This window comes from Budorcas taxicolor, chromosome 3, assembly GCF_023091745.1.
Source record: "Budorcas taxicolor isolate Tak-1 chromosome 3, Takin1.1, whole genome shotgun sequence".
Lineage (NCBI taxonomy): Eukaryota > Metazoa > Chordata > Mammalia > Artiodactyla > Bovidae > Budorcas > Budorcas taxicolor.
Window position 1 is genome coordinate 15,377,947 of NC_068912.1, and position 20,667 is coordinate 15,398,613.

General features: G+C 42.2%; 1 protein-coding gene across 3 annotated transcripts in view; it reads left to right on the forward strand.

Annotated features, from left to right (window-relative positions):
- The window catches only part of GON4L (gon-4 like), a 140,449-nt gene that overhangs the window by 43,893 nt on the left and 75,889 nt on the right, over positions 1 to 20,667 (forward strand). The window contains exons 1-3 of one of the 3 annotated variants that reach the window (XM_052637630.1): positions 10,998 to 11,043; positions 12,782 to 13,303; positions 18,982 to 19,173. In XM_052637630.1, coding sequence (XP_052493590.1) covers positions 12,808 to 13,303; positions 18,982 to 19,173 — 688 coding nt within the window. In that variant the 5' untranslated portion in view covers positions 10,998 to 11,043; positions 12,782 to 12,807. Of the gene's footprint in view, positions 1 to 10,997; positions 11,044 to 11,833; positions 11,960 to 12,781; positions 13,304 to 18,981; positions 19,174 to 20,667 lie in introns of those variants that run through there. The other 2 variants (XM_052637629.1, XM_052637631.1) reach the window with 2 other exon arrangements.

A 20,667-nucleotide genomic window follows, 5' to 3' on the forward strand; every position in this document is an offset into this window, starting at 1 on the left:
AGGGAATCTTCCCAGCCCTGGGATCACACCCAGGTCTCTCACATTGTAGACAGATGCTTTCCCTGCGCCACCAGGGAAGTCTCTTTGTTTAGCTCACAAAGAGATAATCTAACTCTGCCTGAGGCTTGCCATTCTAGGAGATATTTATAAGAATTAAATGGTCTTTTTACTTTGTTTCCTTATCTCCCCCATCTCTGATTCCTAAAAGAACCTGGCATGCATGCCCACCAAGATGGCTATTTTGAGACATTAGTGTGCCATCTTGGTCAGCTAGCTTTCCAAATAAAGGCATATCCCTTACCTGAACACCTCGTCTCTTGGGTTTATTGGCCTCTTGTGCGGCACAGAGCAAGCTGACTCGATAGACTCGGTAACAAGCCTTGTCATCCCCCATATGTCCCCAGGACATTTTTCTTGGTTTTTATGCTTAGTACCCTCAAGTCCTGGTCGAGCTGTATAGATGACTCCTCTTTTGCCCTCTTTCCACCCTGGTTGTTTGAAGAGCAGCAGGCTTTTGAGAAGAGTTACAAGTTTCATCAGCAGCTGGAAATTTGCTTTGCAGAGAACCCCTCATACTACCAAAAGATCATCAAGCAGGCCCTCCAGAACTGTGCAGACTGCTGGCCCCAGGAGATCACTGAGGTGTTCTGTCTTGTCCTACTTCCCTCCCAGGGGCCCTGTCTCACCTCTAGACTGGGCAATCACCATCCATGACCCCCTGTACCCTCCAGTTCCTTCCTCCTGGGGGCCCGCTCCATCCTCTAGGGTTCCCTTCCTTCTGGGCCCCCCTCAGCGCTCCAGGCCAACCCACCTGCCTTCTGGGGACACGGTTCTGCCCTCCAGGGTCCCCTCTGTCCTCCAAGGTCATCTCCAAGGGCGCTCTCTGCCCACGAATGTCCTGCAGGACTAGGCAGGAGGGGAGACTGTGCAGGGCCCGCGGGGGAAGGGCCCCTGTGGGTGTGGAGGGGAGTAGAATCCATGCGGTGTCCCCACCTGTGGCCCCGGAATGCTGGGGACCCCATGCCCTATCCTCTGCACCCTAAAGCCAGAGGCACTGCAGAGGCCCTCTTGGCTGGAGGGAGCCTGGGCTGCCCCTCACCCTCACCCAGCCTTTTCTGGAGGCTTGGGCCTGAATTAGAACCCTACCCCCAGCTAAATCCCACCTTCACTTAAATACTGCCACAGTCTAGCCCTTCCACACCTAAGTCCAACCCTTCAAAACCAAGGTTATTTTCTACCTTTTTGTTTTGTTTTTACTGTTTCCCAGTGGAGTTTGATTTTATTCTCTAGTGTAAATATGTATTCTTATTTTTTCTACTATTTGTTAGTTTTCTAAACTTACTCTATTATTTTTTTTAACATTTGTTATTCTGCTCACTCTTTTTTCTCATTTTTTATTTATATGTGTGTGTATATGTATATTTTTTTTCTTCTCTTTGTTATTGGAGTCCGGTTTTACCCTTCAGTGGTTATCTTATTCTTTGTTATTGTTCTGCCTCCCGCCCCTCTTTTTTTTTCTCTTTCTTTCTTTTTTCCCCTCTACACTCCACAGTCTGTGGGATCCTGGTTCACAGGGCTAGATATCAGGCCTTAGTCCCTGAGGCAGGAGTACTGAGTCCAAATTGTTGGAATAATAGAAGATGTCAGGCCCCAAGAATATTAATCAGAGTGAGACATCACATAGGTCCTCATATCAACACCAAGACATGGCTCTACCCAACTGCCTGCAAACTCCATGCTGGAAACCTCAGGTGAAACAATAATAAGATAGGAACAAGTCCCACCCATTAAAAAAAAAGAAACATGGAAAGACCAAAAAAATATGTTACAGATGAAGGAGCAAGGTAAATAAACTACAAGACCAAATAAATGAAGAGGAACTAGGCAATCCATCTGAAAAAGAATTTAGAGTAATGATAGTAAAAAATTTTCAAAATATTGAAAATAGAATTGATAAAATGCAAGAAATGTTTAACACATTTAACAAAGACCTAGAAGAAATAAAGAAAGAAAAACCAGGGACAACACAATCACTAAAAATTAAACATGCGCTAGAAGGAATCGATGGAGAAGGCAATGGCCACCCACTCCAGTGTTCTTGCCTGGAGAATCCCAGGGACAGGGGAGCCTGGTGGGCTGCCGTCTATGGGGTCGCATAGAGTTGGACACGACTGAGGCGACTTAGCAGCAGCAGCAGCAGAAGGAATCAATAGAACTACTGAGGCAGAAGAACGAACAAGTGAGCTGAAAGACAGAATGATAGAAATAACTGCCAAAGAGCAGAAAAAAGAATGAAAACATTTGAAGATGGTCTCAGAGATCTCCGTGACAATATTAAACACAAACATTTGAATTATAGGGATCCCAGAAGAAGAAGCATCTTCTCTGGTGGTTCAGATGGTAGAGAATCCGCCTGCAATGTGGAAGACCTGGGTTCAATTCCTGGGTTGGGAAGATCCCCTGGAGGAGGGTATGGCAATCCACTCAAGTATTCTTGCCTGGGGAAACCCCATGGACAGAGAAGTCTGGCAGGCTACAGTCCATGGGGTCACAAAGAGTTGGACACAACTGAGTGACTAAGCACAGCACAGAAGAAGAAGAGAAAAAGAAACGTATGAGAAAATATTTCAGAAGATTATAGTCAAAAATTCCCTAACATGGGAAAGGAAATAGCCACCGAAGTTCAGGAAGCCCAGAGAGTCACATATAGGATAAGCCAAAAGAAAAATACACCAAGACACATATTAATTAAACTAACAAAGAGTAAACACAAAGAAAAAATGCGAAAAGCAAAAATTAACATGCAAAAGAATCCACATAAATCCAACAGCTGATTTTTCAAGAGAAACCCTGTAGGCCAGAAAGGAGTGGCACGATATTTTTAAAGTCATGAAAGAAAAAAAACCTACAACCCAGATTACTCTATCCAGTAAGGATCTCATTCAGATTTAATGGTGAAATTAAAAGCCTTATAGACAAACAGAATTTAAGAGAATTGAGCACCACCCAAGCAGCCTTACAACAGATGCTAAAGGAACTTCTCCAGCAGGAAACACAAGAAAGAGACTCACAAAAACAAACTCTAAACTCTAAAGAAAATGGCAATAGGAACATACATATCAATAATTACCTTAAATGTAAATGGCCCTCAGCACTGTGGACTTGGTTTGCTCATACTGATTTGTGTTTCACGTAAAGCGGCCTGGTAAGTGTTATAGGTCACCCCTCTACGTGGGAACCCATTTACCTCCACTGTTACATAAGGCCATGAGCTGTGTCTGGTTTCGGGAGGATATTCCACAGAAAGTCAGAGACATCAAGGGAACATTTCATGCACGGATGGGCAAGATAAAGGACAGAAATGGTAAGGATATAACAGAAGCAGAAGAGATTAAGAAGGGGTGGCAGGAATACATAGAAGAACTATATTAAAAAGGTCTTAATGCCCTGGATCACCACAATGATGTGGTCACTCACCTAGAGGAAGACATCCCAGAGTGTGAAATCAAGTGGTCCTTAGGGAGCATTACTGCAAACAAAGCTAGTAGAGGTGATGGAATTCCAGCTGAGCTATTTAAAATCCTAAAAAGATGATGCTGTTAAAGTGTTGCACTCAATATATCAGTAAATTTGGAAAACTCAGCAGTGGCCACTGGACTGGAAAAGGTCAGTTTTCATTCCAGTCCCAAAGAACAATAAACAATGTTCAACAAGGCCAAAGAATGTTCAAACTATCATACAGTTGCACTCATTTCACATACTAGCAGGTAATGCTTAAAATCCTTCAAGCTAGGCTTCAGCAGTACATGAACTGAGAACTTCCAGGAGTACAAGCTGGGTTTAGATAAGGCAGAGGAATCAAATTGCCAACATTTGTTGGATCATAGAGAAAGCAAGAAAATTCCAGAAAAACATCTACTTCTGCTTCATTTACTATGCTAAAGCCTTTGTGTGGATCACAACAAACTGGAAAATTCTTAAATAGATCGGGAATACCAGACCACCTTACCTGTCTCCTGAGAAACCTGTATGCAGGTCAAGAAGCAACAGTTAGAATCAGACACAGAACAACAGACTGGTTTGACAAGGCTGTATATTATCACCCTGTTTATTTAACTTATACACAGAGTACATCGTGTGAAATGCCAGGCTGGATGAGTCATAAGCTGCAATCAAGATTGCTGGGAGAAATATCAACAACCTCAGAGATGCAGATGACACCCCTCTCACGGCAGAAAGTGAAGAGGAACTAGGAAGGCTCTTTATTTTTGGCTGCACTGGGTCTTCATTGCTGTGTGCAGGCTTTCTCCAGTTGCGACGAGCAGGTGCAACTCTCTAGCTGCTGTGTGCGGGCTTCTTATTGCAGTGGCTTCTCTTGTAGAGCAGGGGCTCTAGGGCAGCATGCTCAGTAACTGTGGCCCATGGGCTTCAGTGCCCCTTGGCATGTGGACTCTTTCCACACCAGGGATTCAACTCATGTCCCCTGCATTGGCAGGCAGATTCTCAACCACTGTACCACTAGGGAAGTCCTAAAAAGGCTCTTGATGAAGGTGAAAGAGGGGAGTGAAAAAGCTAGCTTAAAGCTCAACATTCAGAAAACTAATATGGCACCCAGTCTGATTATTGCAAATAGATGGGGAAAAAGTGGAAACAGTGACAGAGTTTCTTTTCTTGGGCTCCAAAATCACTGTAGACGTTGACTGCAGCCATGAAATTAAAGCTGCTTGCTCCTTGGAAGGAAAGTTAATGACAAACCTGGACAGTACATTAAAAAGCAGAGATATTACTTTGCTGACAAAGGTCTGTCTAGTCAAAGCTATAGTGTTTCTAGTAATCATGTACAGATGTGAGAGACCATATATAAGACTGAGCACTGAAGAATTGCTGTTTTCAAGTTGTGGTGCTGGAGAAAACTCCTGAGGGTCCCTTGGACTGCAAGATAAAACCAGTCAATCCTGAAGGAAATCAACCCTGAATATTCATTGGAAGGACCGATTATGAAGCTGAAGCTCCAATATTTTGGCCACCTAATGTGAAGAGCCCGCTCATTGGAAAAGACCCTGATGCTGGGAAAGTTGGAAGGCAGAAGAAGAGGGAGGCAGAGGATGAGATGGTTAGATGCTGTCACTGGCTTAATGTACGTGAATTTGAGCAGATAGGACAGGGAAGTTTGGCGTGCTGCAGTCCATGGGATCAAAAAGAGTAGGACATGACTTAGTGACAGAATAAGAAGAACAAGAAACCATAATGAAAAATGATATATATACATATATATATTTCATATAATTTGCTGTACATCAGAAACTAACAAAACACTAAGTTAACTATACCTCAATAAAAATTTTTTAAAAATCCCAGCTTCCACAGATTGAAAACAGAGGATTAGGTGAATATGATTACATATAACAGGGATAAATGTAAAATTCTATTTGGCCTTCAAAACCTATTGATGGGCAATAGGAGACTTCACTTGATGAGTCTGGGTAAAAATAACTTAGTTGTTTAGGTGAAAACAAGCTTGGCGTGCACCTAGGCTAATGCTGACTTATACTGCCAGTGCAATGTCCAAATCATAGAAAGGGTAATAAAGTTTCATCTCCACTGGTCATGACACATATGAAGTTCTCTATTTCTGATAAAAACAAAAATTGCTGTTTTTTGAATTCTTCTGCCAGGCATGTTTTAGAGCATTCTGTAAGAAAAAAGAAAAGCCATTTCCTAGTTGGATTGTGACCCCACCCTAAACACTGGAGTCTGGATGCTCAAAGCTTCTAGATTGTCTGAGACACAGAATCTCTTAAGGGAAATCAAGGAACCCTAGGCTGACAGCAACTCTCACCTGCTTCTCCCATCCAAACAGGGATAGGACTGAGGCAGAAGCAGGGCAATTCATTTTTCTTTGTGCCGGGGGGGCAGGAAAACAGCACAGGAAGTTTGCTATCTCAGCACATTTTGCAGGAATCCCCCGGAGGAAAAACTTGCATCTCGAGCTTTTCTTTCCCATCTGCTTCCCTATTTTCCACCTCACTCTCTGCTCCAGGGAGGGTAACTGATCTTGGAGCCTGTAGGGTTGGGTCTGGGACCAGCCGCTCCGAGATGACGTAATGCTTTCTCTGGTACACAAAGCGGCCTCCCCCGGGCTCGGCCTTTTGCGCCCCTCCCCCTCTGGCCCGGATCGGGCCCCCGCCAGCATGAGCGCGGGTGTCTCCCCCTTTTTGAAAAGCCGGCCCAGGGAAACAGGGAACAAAGGCCTGAGAAGAAGAGCCTAGGCGCTGCCAGGAGGCCCAGAAATAGACATCACGTCATCCCCCAGCCCAGCAGCGCCAAGCGCCATTTGGTAGCATCGGACGGACCCCACCATTACGATGCAGAACAGACATGGCAGGGCTCACGTTTCCTCCCGGCCCCAGCATCCAGCTGACCGGCTTCAGGAGTGGCTTCCCTTTTGCTCTCCACCCCCGCACCCCTGTTTCCCCAGAGGCCGCCGCCTCCCCTGGCTGCCTGCCACACAGCCCACGGTCTCCAGGCTGCCATCTTGATGCCCCATCCCCCTTGCCACCTCCCTCCCCCGCAGCCCTGAGGAGTGGGAGGGGGAGGAAGGGGCACCGCCCTGCGTGCCCCAAGGGGGAGGGCTCGGCCTACCTCACCTCTCCTCCCCTCGAAGGAGGGATTCACGTCCTTCGCAGGCTCTCGGTTTCTCACCTCCAGCGGTACTGACAGTGCACCATACAAGGTTTTCGCATCCTGGACGTCCCCACCCTAGGTGTGACTCTGGCCTTCTCAGCCCCTGCAGCCCATAGCTCAGGTTCGGGCGCTGTCCACTGCCCGCGACACCACCACCGCAGGCCCGATTCTACCCACCACCACAGGCCAGGCCTTGATCTGGGCTTCACGCTCTGCCCAGCCGCTGAGCTCCCTTGCCTTGGCAACGGTTTCACCTACCCCAGGCTTAGTTTGCTTAGATTCTACTTACCAAAGCTAGGTCAGATGTTGGTAATCTCAGCCATGTAATCAGAGGCTATTGCTATAAATGCTTTTGCAATGGTCAGACAAGTCTGGGGCCTCCAGTAGGTACCGAGGCCGCCGCTGCAGAGCATTAGGTTAGGGAGTGGGGAGGTATCTGGCGGATGCCTCCTGCGACGGTCTGGTCCCTGGCTGACAGCTGCGGTCGCCTCTTAGGATGTTCCAGAGTTGCGCTGAGCTAAGGATGCAGGTGCAGCCAGACTGGTCCTGATGCGAGGACGACCAGGCATCCTCCTGGTCCTTCATCTTTCTGATGAAGGAGGTAGGCCCCTCCTTCCTCCGAACGGCCTTTGGCTAAAGACTCCGCCTCTGTCCGAAAAGTTCCGGAAGGCAAGCTCCGCCCCTTTCCGGAAGATCCCTGGGCTGGGGGCCCCTTCCAACGCCAAGATTTCCAGAGAATGAGACCTCACTTATTTAGGGCTTTGTGGGTCTATAAGGTGAAATCCTCAAGCCCTGATGAAGGAGAAGTGTATGTACTTAATCATATGAGATCCTCTAGATCTTGTAATTCGGATTCCCCAGGCTTAATACAGCAGCAGAATGTTCTGGGTCAGGGGGAAGCAGGAATTTGGAAAAATAAAATTCTGTATTTCCTGCATTTGAATATCAAATATCTGAGCCTTAGTTTCTTCATGGAGAAAAATGAGTAATAATACTTCTTGAAATTTCACAATGTTCTGGCAAGAATCAGTGGGATAACCGATTTATAATCATGAAGTTAAAATGTATGTGAAAGTATTTGGTGACCTACATTCTGTTAGGCATACAGACACGATTACTGTATCTCATGCACAAAAGTAAAGAAACGTCTCAATTTTGTTCTTCTCTAATGGTATGTCCTAGATGAATGATTCTACTTTTCAGTGTTTTCTTACATGTCATGTTTGCTAACTTTGAAATAATGTTTTCTTCTGGGGCCTCTAGTGTTTATCATGGTTTTACTATTCCTTCAGGAAAACATTTTCAGCCCTTTTCTGACTCAAGTATCTTTTAAATGCACCGCAGTCAGGAAACTATAGTGAGTTAATAGAACTTTCCTTATTGGAATTTGTGAGGTCTAAAGGACTTCATGACTTATAAATGGTCTATTTTACCCCTAAATAAACTAATTCAATAAATGGGACGAATAAAAGTCTCTTTAAGGTTACTTAAGACTTCATAGCTGGAGAAGGCAATGGCACCCCACTCCAGTACTCTTGCCTGGAAAATCCCATGGATGGAGGAGCCTGATAGGCTACAGTCCGTGGGGTCGCTAAGAGTTGGACACGACTGAGCGACTTCACTTTCACTTTTCACTTTCATGCATTGGAGAAGGAAATGGCAACCCACTCCAGTGTTCTTGCCTGGAGAATCCCAGGGATGGGGGAGCCTGGTGGGCTGCCGTCTGTGGGGTCGCATAGAGTCAGACATGACTGAAGTGACTTAAAAAAAAGAATGAATATCAATTGCATCAGTGTTATGCATTTCTGAGACCACTAAATGTTATTACTGAAATGTTTTTAAACTTTAAAACTGTGATTAAAGACCAAACCTGGTGATGGTTGCATAACGCTGAAAATTTACTGAAAATAATTGAACTGTATAAGTAAAATGGATGGATTCTGTGATGTGTGAACTGAAGCTGCTTTTAAGAAAAGACTAATGAAGAGTGCCAAAGTTAATCACTGTTGGAAGTTTCAGGTGCTGAGAACTGCTTAGGTGAAAGAAAGCGCATGGGAGAGAGAGCAAACTACAGGACAGAAATTAAACTGGAAGCTTCTAGAGACTTCCTTGGAATTTGAAAGAGTTAGGGTGATTCTCGGTTAGAGTCACTATTGGTGATTATCTCCATGATTACATCAACTTCGCCATTTTTGGCTGTGAATACTTTCATCCCACTTCAATTCTGTTTACAGACAGGATCAGGTCAAGTAAATTATTCAAATGTGTAAGTATTTGTTGGTGGTTCACCTGTTCCGAGTGCAAGATAAATGTATTGTTCCAGCTTTGACATTCTGTACTTCTAGAAAAGAGGAAAGAACATGGTTTTAGGAATTATTCATTCAAAACACACGTATTGAATTTATTGGCCTTCGACTATGTTCCAGTCACCTTCCTGGAAACTGGATTAATGCATTAGAACCTAGAGTCAGGATACCTGATTCCATCTGATAGTTGTGCATCTTTGTGAAATCACCTACACAGCTGAGCCAAAATTTTGTTTAAACCAGGAGGTATATTAATAGCCACTCTCATAGAATTTATTGTGATGATTGAAAAAAATCACCTGTGATAAATGAAAGCATTTTACAAGCAGAGTATTATACAGATATTAATTATTACTGTGGATTGAATTAAAGACTTATTGTTGTTCAGTCGATCAGTTGTGTCTGACTCTTTGCGACCCCATGGACCACGGCATTCTGGCTTCCCTGTCCTTCTTTATCTCCCAGAGTTTGCTCAAACTCATATCCATTGAGTCGATGATGCCATCCAACCATCTTATCCTCTGTTGCCCCCTTCTCCTCATGCTCTCAAATCTTTCCTAGCATCAGAGTCTTTTCCAGTGAGTTGGCTCTTCCCATCAGGTGGCCAAACTATTGGAGCTTCAGGTTCATAATCAGTTCTTCCAGTGAATATTCAGGATTGATTTCCTTTAGGATTGACTAGTTTGATCTCCTTGTAGTCCAAGGGACTCTCAAGAGTCCTCTCCAACACCACCGTTAGAAAACATCAATACTTCAGTGCTTATCCTTCTTTATGGTCCAGCTCTCACATCCATACATGGCTACTGGAAAAACCATAGCTTTGACTATATGGATCTTTGTCAGCAAAGTAATGTCTCTGCTTTTTAATATGCTGTCTAGGTTTGTCATATCTTTTCTTCCAAGGAGCAAGAGTCTTTTAATTTCATGACTGCAGTCACTGCCCACAGTAATTTTGGAGCCCAAGAAAGTAAATTCTGTCACTGTTTCCTTTTTTTCCATCTATTTTCCATGAAGTGATGGGACTGGATGCCTTGATTTTAGTTTCTTGAATGTTGAGTTTTGAGTCAGTTTTTTCACTCTCCTATTCTACCTTCATCAAGAGGCTCCTATCTACAGCAGGCCTTAGTAAAGGTAATTCCAACCTCAAAAAAAAAAAAAAAAAGTTTTTGGCTCTTTAGTTCCTCTTCCCTTTCTGCTGGAAGGATAGTGTCATCTGCGTATCTGAGGTTATTGATATGTCACCTGGTAATCTTGATTGTAGCTTGTGCTTCATTTAGCATGACGTACTCTGCATATAAGTTAAAGAAGCAGGGTAACAATATACAGCCTTGATGTACTGCTTTCCCAATTGTGAACCAGTCTGTTGTTCCTTGTTTTGTTCTGTTGCTTCTTGACCTGAATACAGGTTTCTCAGGAGACAGGTAAGGTGGTCTGGTATTCCCCATCTCTTTAACAATTTTTCAGTTTGTTGTGATCCAGACAGTCAAAGGCTTTGGTGTAATCAATGAAACAGAAGTAGATGTTTTTCTGAAATTCCCTTTTTGCTTTATTCAGGAAACTGTACTATTTGTAACCCAAGATTTCTTTCTGAAATTTCATGAATTCTCCATTTTCTTGGGTCCCCTGTTCCAGGAGTACTGCGACGAGAAGGACTGTTAACTTAAACCACTGATCCTTAATACCCAGTTTTGTTTTGAGTAGGATTGCTCCGTGGACAGAGACAGGTATTGCCTTTAAACTTTTTTGCCCACAACGTAAGTACTAGCCTTTTGGCTTCATTGTGCCCTAAAATAGAATGGCGTCTGAGATTGGCGCATGCTCTTTGATACCCTGACGCGGCGTACCGCGACCTGGGGGCGAGCACGTCAGTCGCTGCCGTTGGTTGACTTCCGGTGACACCGAAGCTGAGTTTCCGCGGGATCCGGCTGGCTGGTGAGGGTACTGGGTCGAGTGCGGTGGGGCGGGAACAGGCAGCTTGGAGCTGTACGTTCGAACGAAGGATGTCCAGGCTGAGGCGGCTTGGTCTAGGGCTTGTGCGGGTTGCTTGACAGAGGTAGGGAAGTGAAGGTGTCTGTCTGGGAGTGGAGACTTGGGCCAGCGTTCCGCGTTAAGGTGAAAAGCGCAGTTAGGACCCCTTTGTGAAATCTTTTTCCAGAAGGGGTCCTCTCCACGGTTGCCTCCGGATTTGCCTTCATTCATGCTGTTGGTTTGATTGCAGTTCCCAGAGATTGGGCAGAGCCTCTGTTGTATTTGATGTTCCTGAGCTGATCCCTGCACGCTACTGACTTTGAATAGTAGCTGTATTTCTTTTTTTCATTCCTCCTCCCCACTCCCCTTTTTTTGGACCTCAGTAATTTATCTGAAATATAAGACTTGCCTGAACTAATGCCACTACCCTAATTCTCCCTCAGCATTCCCTTATCAGAGGAATCTTTACTTGTTTATTGAAGTTTAATTATCAAGTTACGGACAAAAGTTGGTTTGGTCTTTGCTGGGGAATCTCTCCTAGTGTCCTGGAAAACCTGAATTAAAGTGGTTTAAAACTGACCTTATAGTTTAAACTCTTAGAAAGGACTTTATGTTGCAGTCCTCCAGTCCAGGGTTTCACCTGGTGTCTGATAGATGGTCGTTCAGGCCTTACTTGAACATTATTAGTGATGAAGAACTCACTGTATCAATCACAAGGAAGTGTATTTTATTCTTGGACCTAGCTCAAAAACCTGAGAATAAAGTTTTTTTGGGTTGAAAGGTGCAGTTAGTTTCCATATAATGCTCTTGGTCCAGCCTGCATAGAATGTGCACAGAATAGGAAGTTCACACACTCCTTCATTTGGGGAACAGTTATTGAGTATCTGCAATAGGGCAGATATTGCCGAGCACTAGTAGAACTTCTTGAAAGAATCTTTTCCCTCAAAAAGCACATTGTGGGGAGGGTGATGGGAGAGAGACAAGAAGTAATCATAAAAGTGGTAAGTACGAAAAAAAGAGGTTTGCAAATAGTTCCTATAAGAACAAAGGAGAAGATACCTCCACTTTAGGATAGTGTTGCCATTAAAATGTGATAATTTGAAGTGAAGCCAAGAGTCCAGGATTTTCATAGAGAACAGTTAGTTTTTGATTAAAAAAGTATATTACGGTCTAATTTTGTAGATGCAACTTTTGTTTTCAGTACAGAATTTGTTAGTATAGTTTCACCATTTTACATATCCATACTTTGTTTTTGGATTGTTTTTGTTAATGGAAATACCTGTGTATGTAAGCAACAATTGCAAACATTTACTAATCTAATAAATTACTATCTAATTTCATAGATGCAACTTTTATTTCATTGTATAGCAAATAAACAGATTCAGGTTAATTCATGCACGGTCACAGGACTAGAGAGACGCCTACTTGGGAAGCAAATACTGGTAGTTTGATTCCACAGTTTACTCTCAGCATCATGCTGTTCTCCCTCCCTGATGGTAACAGTAACAACTAACACTTATTAATTGCTTAGTATTTAATTCTTATAACAACTCCATAAGTTTAGAAAAATTATTATTTTTTACAGTTGAGGAAACCAAAGTTTGGAGAGGTCACTCAGGCAAGATAATACACTAATCTGTAATAGAGTTAGGATTTTAATTCTGCCTTTCTAACCTGTCTCTCACTTTCCACCTAATGGGAGATTGTGTATTTGGTGTAATATACAGTGTTCATGACTGAACATGAATAAGTGAAAATATGTTTGAGGAAATGTTATTACCTTTAATTAATAAGGTGGTAAGAACTTGCCTTTATCCTTTCAGGATGGAACAAAAGTGGGACTTGGAAGATGTTGCCCTGTAAGAAGAGAAGAACTACATTGACAGAGTCCCCACAGCATCAGGGCAACCAGGAGGAAGATGACTTAGACCTGCAGTCAGCTGTTAAACCAGAATCTGACCAAGTGAAAGACCTGGGGTCAGTGTCCCTGTCCTGGAGTCCAAGTCATGGCAGAGCAGCTGACCTTGAAGTGCAGGATGCAGGCATTCAGCTTGGTATGGAGGACTCATCTTTGAGCTCTAGGATGCTCACTGAGGACACAAATGTGGCAGTTCTGGAAGCTGTGGATGTGGCCATCTCTCAGGGACTCACCCTTCCTTCCTTGGAGTCTTCCCAGCCTGTAAATACACACCTTGGTAGAGGAAGACTCCAGGCCAGTAGCTCAAGGAGAGGGAAGAAAATTGCTCTCAGACCTGGGTCAGCTACTCAAGAAGACCCAGGCGATCATCCTGTTGCTAAGGAGCCTTTTTCAGAAGAGCCTAGTGAAGAGGTCAAGGAAGAAGGAGGTGAGACATGGAAGATCTTTGGCTTCCATTTTCCTTGTTAGTACCAGCTTGTCATTGCCTTTGCGCTGGTCATTGCACTCTCTGCAGTGCCTTTACAAAACAGCATTTCTGCAAGGGGAGCCTGGTTGGGTTTGGAATTGGAGCTGTGGTACTTGTTAGTGTCAGCACGGAACAGTATGATTATGAAAGGGTAGAAACTTTCTTCTCCCCTCCCATTTCCTTGATCATCTTTCATATTCTTTTCTTTCCTTTCTCTTACCTTTTCATTATTTCTGGAGGGATGAACTGTGTATGTCCTTTTGTGATTTGGTGGCTATTTATGGAGTGGACCTTGAGAGACTAATACCTCTGTCATTTGGTTAGGCTCTCCAGAGACGTCATAGCCCTTAGGACTTGAAGGATGCGTGTGGTTTGATAGAATGATGGAATGGAGTATCTTAGGCCATGAAGAGTCTGGCAGAGACAGAAGCAGAAGAGTGATGACTTGAGTGGTAGATTGTATTTAGGTTGTGAAGGGCTTTTTAAAATTTTATTTTCATTTTTGACTGCACTGGGTCTTTGTTTCTGCGAGCAGGCTTTCTCTTCTTGCAGTGAGAGGGGCTACTCTTCGTTGTAGTGCAAGAACTTCTCATTGCTGTGGCTTCGCTTGTTGCGGAACATGGGCTGTTGTGAACAGACTTTAGCAGTTGTGCCACATGGGCTTAGTTACTCTGTGGCATGTGGAATTCTCCTGGACCAAGGATCAAACCCATGTACCCTGCAATGGCAGGTGGATTCTTAACCAAAGGACCAACAGGGAAGTCCCAGAAGGCTTTGCTTTTCATGCTTTGAACTTTTCCTGAACGTTATAGCCAGTTAGTAAATAAAAGAAGCAGAAGGCATAGTTCTGATCTCAGAAAGCTCTTTTAGTCTGGTTGGGAAGACAAGACATCAGCACGTAATTCATTTGGAACAGCTTAAGACAATATGTGATTAAGTGCTAGTGTGGTACAAGTAATTAGGATTTTTAAAATTGGAACTTAGTGGATTGATAAGATTTGATAGGTTGGGGTGAAGGAGTGGAAGTAGAATAGCATTTTCTACAAATGCATGAAAGTGCTGTGTTTGTGAGGAAGGAAAGCAGGGTTTCAGATAGAAATGATAGATCCAGATTACTACACACAGCCATGCTGTTATGCCATTGAGACCTTAGAAAGTATTGCTGTAGGATATTGGCAGTAAGGATAGAGAAGAAAGGTATATCTTAGAGAGGTTGTTATTTAGTTGCTAAGTTGTGTTCAACTCTTAGTGACCCTATGGACTATAGGCTGCCAGGCTGCTTTGTCCATGGGGTTTCCCAGGCAGGAATACTGGAGTGGGTTGCCATTTTCTTCTCCAGGGGTCTTCCTGGCCTCAGGAGCAAATCTGCGTCTTTTGCATTGACGGGATTTCTTAGCACAGAGACATTGCAGAGGAGGAATGAATATTTCTCAGAGACTGATACCATTTAAGCTATCTGGGTTGGGGCATGGTGAAGCATGCTTTCCTGGGAAAGGTATTTGAAAGGTTTAATGAGTTTAGCTTTAAATATGTGGAGTGTGAGGTGACTTTGGGGCCATCATGGAAAAAAGGAAAACTGAGATTAAAGTTTGGTAAGAGGTATGATTAGAAAAGGTTTAATTGTTGTTGTTCTTCATAGAAAGGAGCATGGAAGAAGGTGACAGAAGGGAAATCGGGACGTATCAGTAGTGAAAGTCAAGGAGGGCAGAGAGTTTTAAAAACAGATACTTCGTTTAAAATTTAGTGACAAGGAAATAATGATGCATGAGAAAATACTACATTTAAAGAAAATTTTGTAAACCCGAGTCTGCTGCATTGGCAGGCCAGTTCCTTACCACACAGCCACCAGGGAAGTCTAAAAAAATACCTCATTTGAGGGTTGATGATTTTTAAAGAGTAGATTTAGGAGTTTGGGAAAAGGAAATTGAATGATAACATTAATGAGGGAAGGATGAAAGCCCCAGTGATAATTTGTACAGTGGACTGGAATTGGAAATAGCTAGAGTGGGCAGCAAAACTGTTGAATTTTTTCCTTGGCTTGGTTGTATTTGTGTCCTGAAGACAGGAGGAAATGGAGGAAGATGCAGGATTAAAAGTGGTAGAGAAGGAATGTAAAATTAAGCAGGAGTTTAAAGCCTCTGACCTGTTGAAGAGTGGAAGGTAGAGCTTTTATTTTTTAGTATAACATGGCCAACCGCTGAGTACTCATGACCCAGGATTGACAGTTGTTAAGATTTTGTTGCATTTTCTCTTAATATTTATTTATTTATTTCGCTATGTTGGGTCTTAGCTGTGGCACGTGGGATATCTTTTACATTATGCGGGATGTTTTGTTGCAGTGCATGGACTCTGCAACTTTGTGTGAGGTCTCAGTAGCTGTGGCACGCAGGCTCAGTTGCTCTGCGGCCTGTGGGAATCTTAGTTCCCTTACGAGGGATCAAGCCTGCATCTCCTGCCTTGCAAGGCAGATTCTTAACCACTGGACCCACCAGGGAAATCTCTAGAGTTGTCTTTAAGTAAGTTTATAAATGTTCAAGTGTAGGTAAAGTAAACATATTTTGAAGTTTATCTGTAATACTGTTAATACTACTCCTCATTAAGCTAGGTCGGAATTCCCTAGTAGCTCAAATGGTAAAGAATCTGCCTGCAATGCTGGAGACCTGGGTTCAATCCCTGGATCGGGAACATCCTTGGAGATGGTCATGGCTACCCACTCCAGTATTCTTGCCTGGAGAATTCCATGGACCGAGGAGCCTGGAGGGGTCAGTCCATGGGGTCCCAAAGAGTTGGACACGACTGAGTGACTTTTACTCTCACTACTGCATTAAGCTGGGTAAATGAAAGTTGTTTCTACCACCTTATGTCAATTAGCCATATATACAGGTAATACCAATAAAAGAAGTACGTTATGACTCCTTGCTCCCCCCAAATAACTTTTTTTTTTTGCCAAATAGACATGTCACATGAAAAGCAGGAAGAAAAAAGGAATATTGTAAATTCACATGTGTATGTGCGTTTTGGAAAAATACTAGAAAATTGAAAGAAGAAAATAATCACCCATAATTTTACTACTCAAAGTAATTACTGTTATAATTTAGTGCATATTCTTTTTGTTGTTTTGCTTTATTTAACATTTTGGTTTTTTGATTATCAAAATGTGGGGAAAAAAGCAGAAAAACACCTAGGTTTTTTGGAAGTATCAGCATTGTGTTACAATTGATATATACTGTAAAATTGTTTCTAGATTGTAAGTGCTAATGATTAAACCTTTCTCAGTAATGGTGTTTACCATTAATTCTCATAGAATTTTAATTGTTCTTTTAAAATTGATTTAATTTTTCCTTTAAGTCTTTTTTCCCCTTTCTTTGCCTTCTGAAAATGATTAACCTAGGCAGATTTCAACTTATAATTAGTTGGTTTCTGCAGTTTTCAGCTAATAATTTTCATATTAATTTGAAGTTGTTGGGCTGGCAGTAAATGAGCTGTAGCCACGCTCTGTAGTAAGGCTTTCCCTTCTCTGCCTCTTGCCCTTCTTGACTTCTCTTTCTAAGGTCTTTGGTATCTGGCACATTGAGAGAGGAAAGGAAGAGTGGGGTCCTGAGGAGTTCTGTGAGAAGGGAGTTAAGTTGAGAAGCACTGTGATGGGATCAGGGAGAAAAGTATTGCAGAGGAAAGGAACTTTTTCTCTATGTAGAGTATGGTGCAGCTGATAAACTGTAGGGGCAGTTTTGGAGTCGTTCCAGATGTTTGAGGTGGCCAAAGTATTATTGGACGCTCTATCTACCAAACTTTTGAACTTTTGTATTTTGGTTAGATGTAAAGGTTTTGGTATGTTTGTTTTAAAAAATCATTTGTGTCAGTTCAGTTTTTAAATGTTAGACATTGATTCTAAAAATTATTAAAGATTGTTGATTAATGAGAAAGCTCTGCTGTGTTACTGATTGAAGAAGTTCCTCCCTCTTACAAGACATTTGCCTGAGAGGGACTTTTGATTTGTTGGATTTAAGATTCAACTCCTTGTTGTACAGTCCCTGTTAAATCCGCAGTTTTTAACCTTTTTGACACTGTGAAGTAATCACAGACTCCAGAAGTAAAGGAAATAAGATTAACAGTAATGGAATTAAGGATTGAGTCATGCTTTAGTTGAAAGTAAAGGTTTTTTTTTCCCTTTGTCAGAGGAAAGTGTCCTCCCATTTAAAATCTTGCTTATGTCAGTTGAAGCTGCCAATGTTGATGGGATAGCAGTCTAAACAAAGGACTATCTATTTTAAATGGAGTTCAGTATTAATAACAAGTAACTTGATCTTTTTTGGAAAAAAAAATTTTTTTTTTGACTGTATAATACACAAACATGACAAAAAGTTCCTAAATACAGAAAGTATACAGGGAAAAGTTAGGCACCCTTTCACTTCATCCTCTTATTTTCCAAGTTATCTTCTCAGAAGCAATCACTGTTTAACAGTGCCTTGTGTGTATTCTACAGATCTGTGCACACACAATTCTGTATATATTCTTTTCCCCATGAAACCAGATTTTAATGTTTGCTTTTGATATTGCATGAATGTTTCTTTGTCTTTTTAATGTCCCTCATGAAAAAGGGGAAGAAAGGTAGCACTTACTAAGAGTTGAATTGAGGAGGGAATTCTCTGGCTGTTCAGTTAGAACTCGGTGCTCTCACTGCCAGGCCCCCGAGTTCATTGCTGATTGGGGAATGAAGGTTCCACAAGCTGTGAGGCTTCACCAAAAAGAGCTGAGGTGAGGGAAGGAAAAAGTTGTGTAATGAACTTTGTAACCGTGTGTTTACAGTGTTATGGTGATTTTTTACTCTAATGCTCTGTAAGATTGATTTACAGAGTCAGAAAGTTTAAGACATTTTATATATATATATATGTGTATATATATATATAAAATTTACAGAGAAGGCAATGGCAACCCGCTCCAGTACTCTTGCCTGGCAAATCCCATGGACGGAGGAGCCTGGTAGGCTGCAGTCCATGGGGTTGCTAGGAGTCGGACACGGCTGAGCGACTTCACTTGCACTTTTCACTTTCCTGCATTGGAGAAGGCAATGGCAACCCACTCCAGTGTTCTTGCTTGGAGAATCCCAGGGACGGGGGAGCCTGGTGGGCTGCCGCCTATGGGGTCGCACAGAGTCGGACACGACTGAAGCGACTTAGCAGCAGTAGCAGCGTATCATTTATAGTGATATATAATCATTGATATATATTAGATATATATAGTTGATACATGTATTGTTTATGGTTGATTAAATGTGGTATTAATGATCATCTATGTAAAATGTCCCTTTGTCATCAGGAGCATATTCCCTGTCCTACAATTATGAATATGATTATTTCATGGGGAAAAAATGCATAGCTCAAAAAATATATTAGAACTAGAAAGATCTTAGCAATTACTTAGTTCAGTTCCCTGACATTAAGGATGAGTAAATCGCATCTGAGCTTTGATTTCAGTGTTTTTCTTAGGACACTGTCTTTAAGAGAGGAATGCCTATATAGTGAATGCATCATTATTGAAGTAATCTAACTAATAAGGACTTTGTAACAAGATGCTGATTTCTATGACAGAGTATAATTGAGAATGGACAAAATGTTGAGCAGTATTTGTGATTCTTTCAGGAAAATCTCAAATGCATTCTGAAGGGGAGATGCCTTCTTTGCCATCAGACAGCCACTCTGCAAAACCTGCAGCCCCACCTAGGAAATCATCTCAGCCAGATGTCTGTGCCTCTCCTCAAGAAAAGCCACTCAGGACTCTAGCTCACCAAGCTGAGGAAGAGACAGAGGATGGTGGACTCTTTATTCCAATGGGTAGGCTTTCTTTTCTTCTAATTAAAAAGCCCCCCGCTTTACTAAAGTATAATAGGCAGAAAACTGCAAGTATTCCAAGATAGCCAAGTTCACTGAATTTTCAGAGGTTAAATACACCCATGTAACCAGCAACCAGATGAAGAAATAGAGTATTACCAGTACCCAGAAGTCCTTCCCTTTCAGTTATCACTGACACCTTACCCATCAAGATAAGCATGGGTAACCTATCTTGACTTCAAGCAGCATAGATTAGTTCCCTGTTTTGTACATTATATGAATGGAATCTTACGAATGTATGTTTTTTGACTGCCTTTTCCACTCGACATTATGTGTAAATGAAATAGGTCCACATTGTTGATTGTGCTTGCATTTTCATTGCTGTATAGTATTCCATTGTTGGAATATTCTGCATTTTCTTTATTCATTCAACTCTTTAGAAATTTTTTTTCTTTCTTTCTTCCTGGTTGCACTAGGTCTTCGCGGGTGTTCAGGCTTTCTCTGGTTTTGGTCAGAGGGGGCTGCTGTTTGCTGTGGGCTTCTCACTGTGGTGGCTTCTTCTGTGGCGGAGCACAGGCTCTAGGTGTGCGGGCTTAGTTGCTCCACCGCACGTGGAATCTTCCCAGACCAGGGATCCAGCCTGTGTCCCCAGCATTGGCAAGTGGATTCCTGTCCACTGTACCACCAGGGAAGCCCCCTATTCATTCAGCTCTTAATGAGCATTTGAATAGTTTCAAGTTGTAGGCTAGTCTGATTGGTGCTGCCGTGAACACTGTACTAGAAATCTTTTGGTGAACATAGAATATTTGGTGCCTAATATTTGTTGGGTGCAACTGTTGGATCATAGGATTAGGCCTCCTTCAAGTTTTTTTGAAATATATTTTTATTGTGAAATATAGCATATACAGACGAATGAGTAAAGACTTCTTTATTTAGCTTAACAAACAGTTTTAAAGTGAACACTTCTGATTTCTTTTTCTTGTTACAAATAATAGACCTCCACTGCTGTGTAAGTTAGAAGTTGTAATAGTGGATATCCATGTCTTGTTTCTGAACTTGGGCAAAGGTGTTCAGTATTCCTATATATGTGTAATGATAGTGATAAGCTTTTTATGGATATATTATTATATCAGATTACAGAAAAATTTTCCTGGTTTTCTGAGCATTTTACCCCATACTGAATTGTGTTAAATGCTCTTAAAAAATCTCTATTAAGATGATCATATGGTTTTTCTCCTTTATTCTGTTTTTTATTTTTGTTGTTGTTTTTGTAGCTGGTCTGTGCAGCATGCAGAATCTTCTTTCCCTGACCAGGGATCAGACTTGTTCTCCCTGCAGGGGAAGGGCAGAGTCTTAACCACTGGACTGCAGGGAATTCCCTCCCTTATTCTGTTAATGTGGAGAGTTGCATAGATTCTTTTTAAATGTTTATTGAGGTTTATTGAGATGTAATTTTCTTTTTTTAACTAAAAATTAATTTTTAAGATTTCTGGCTGT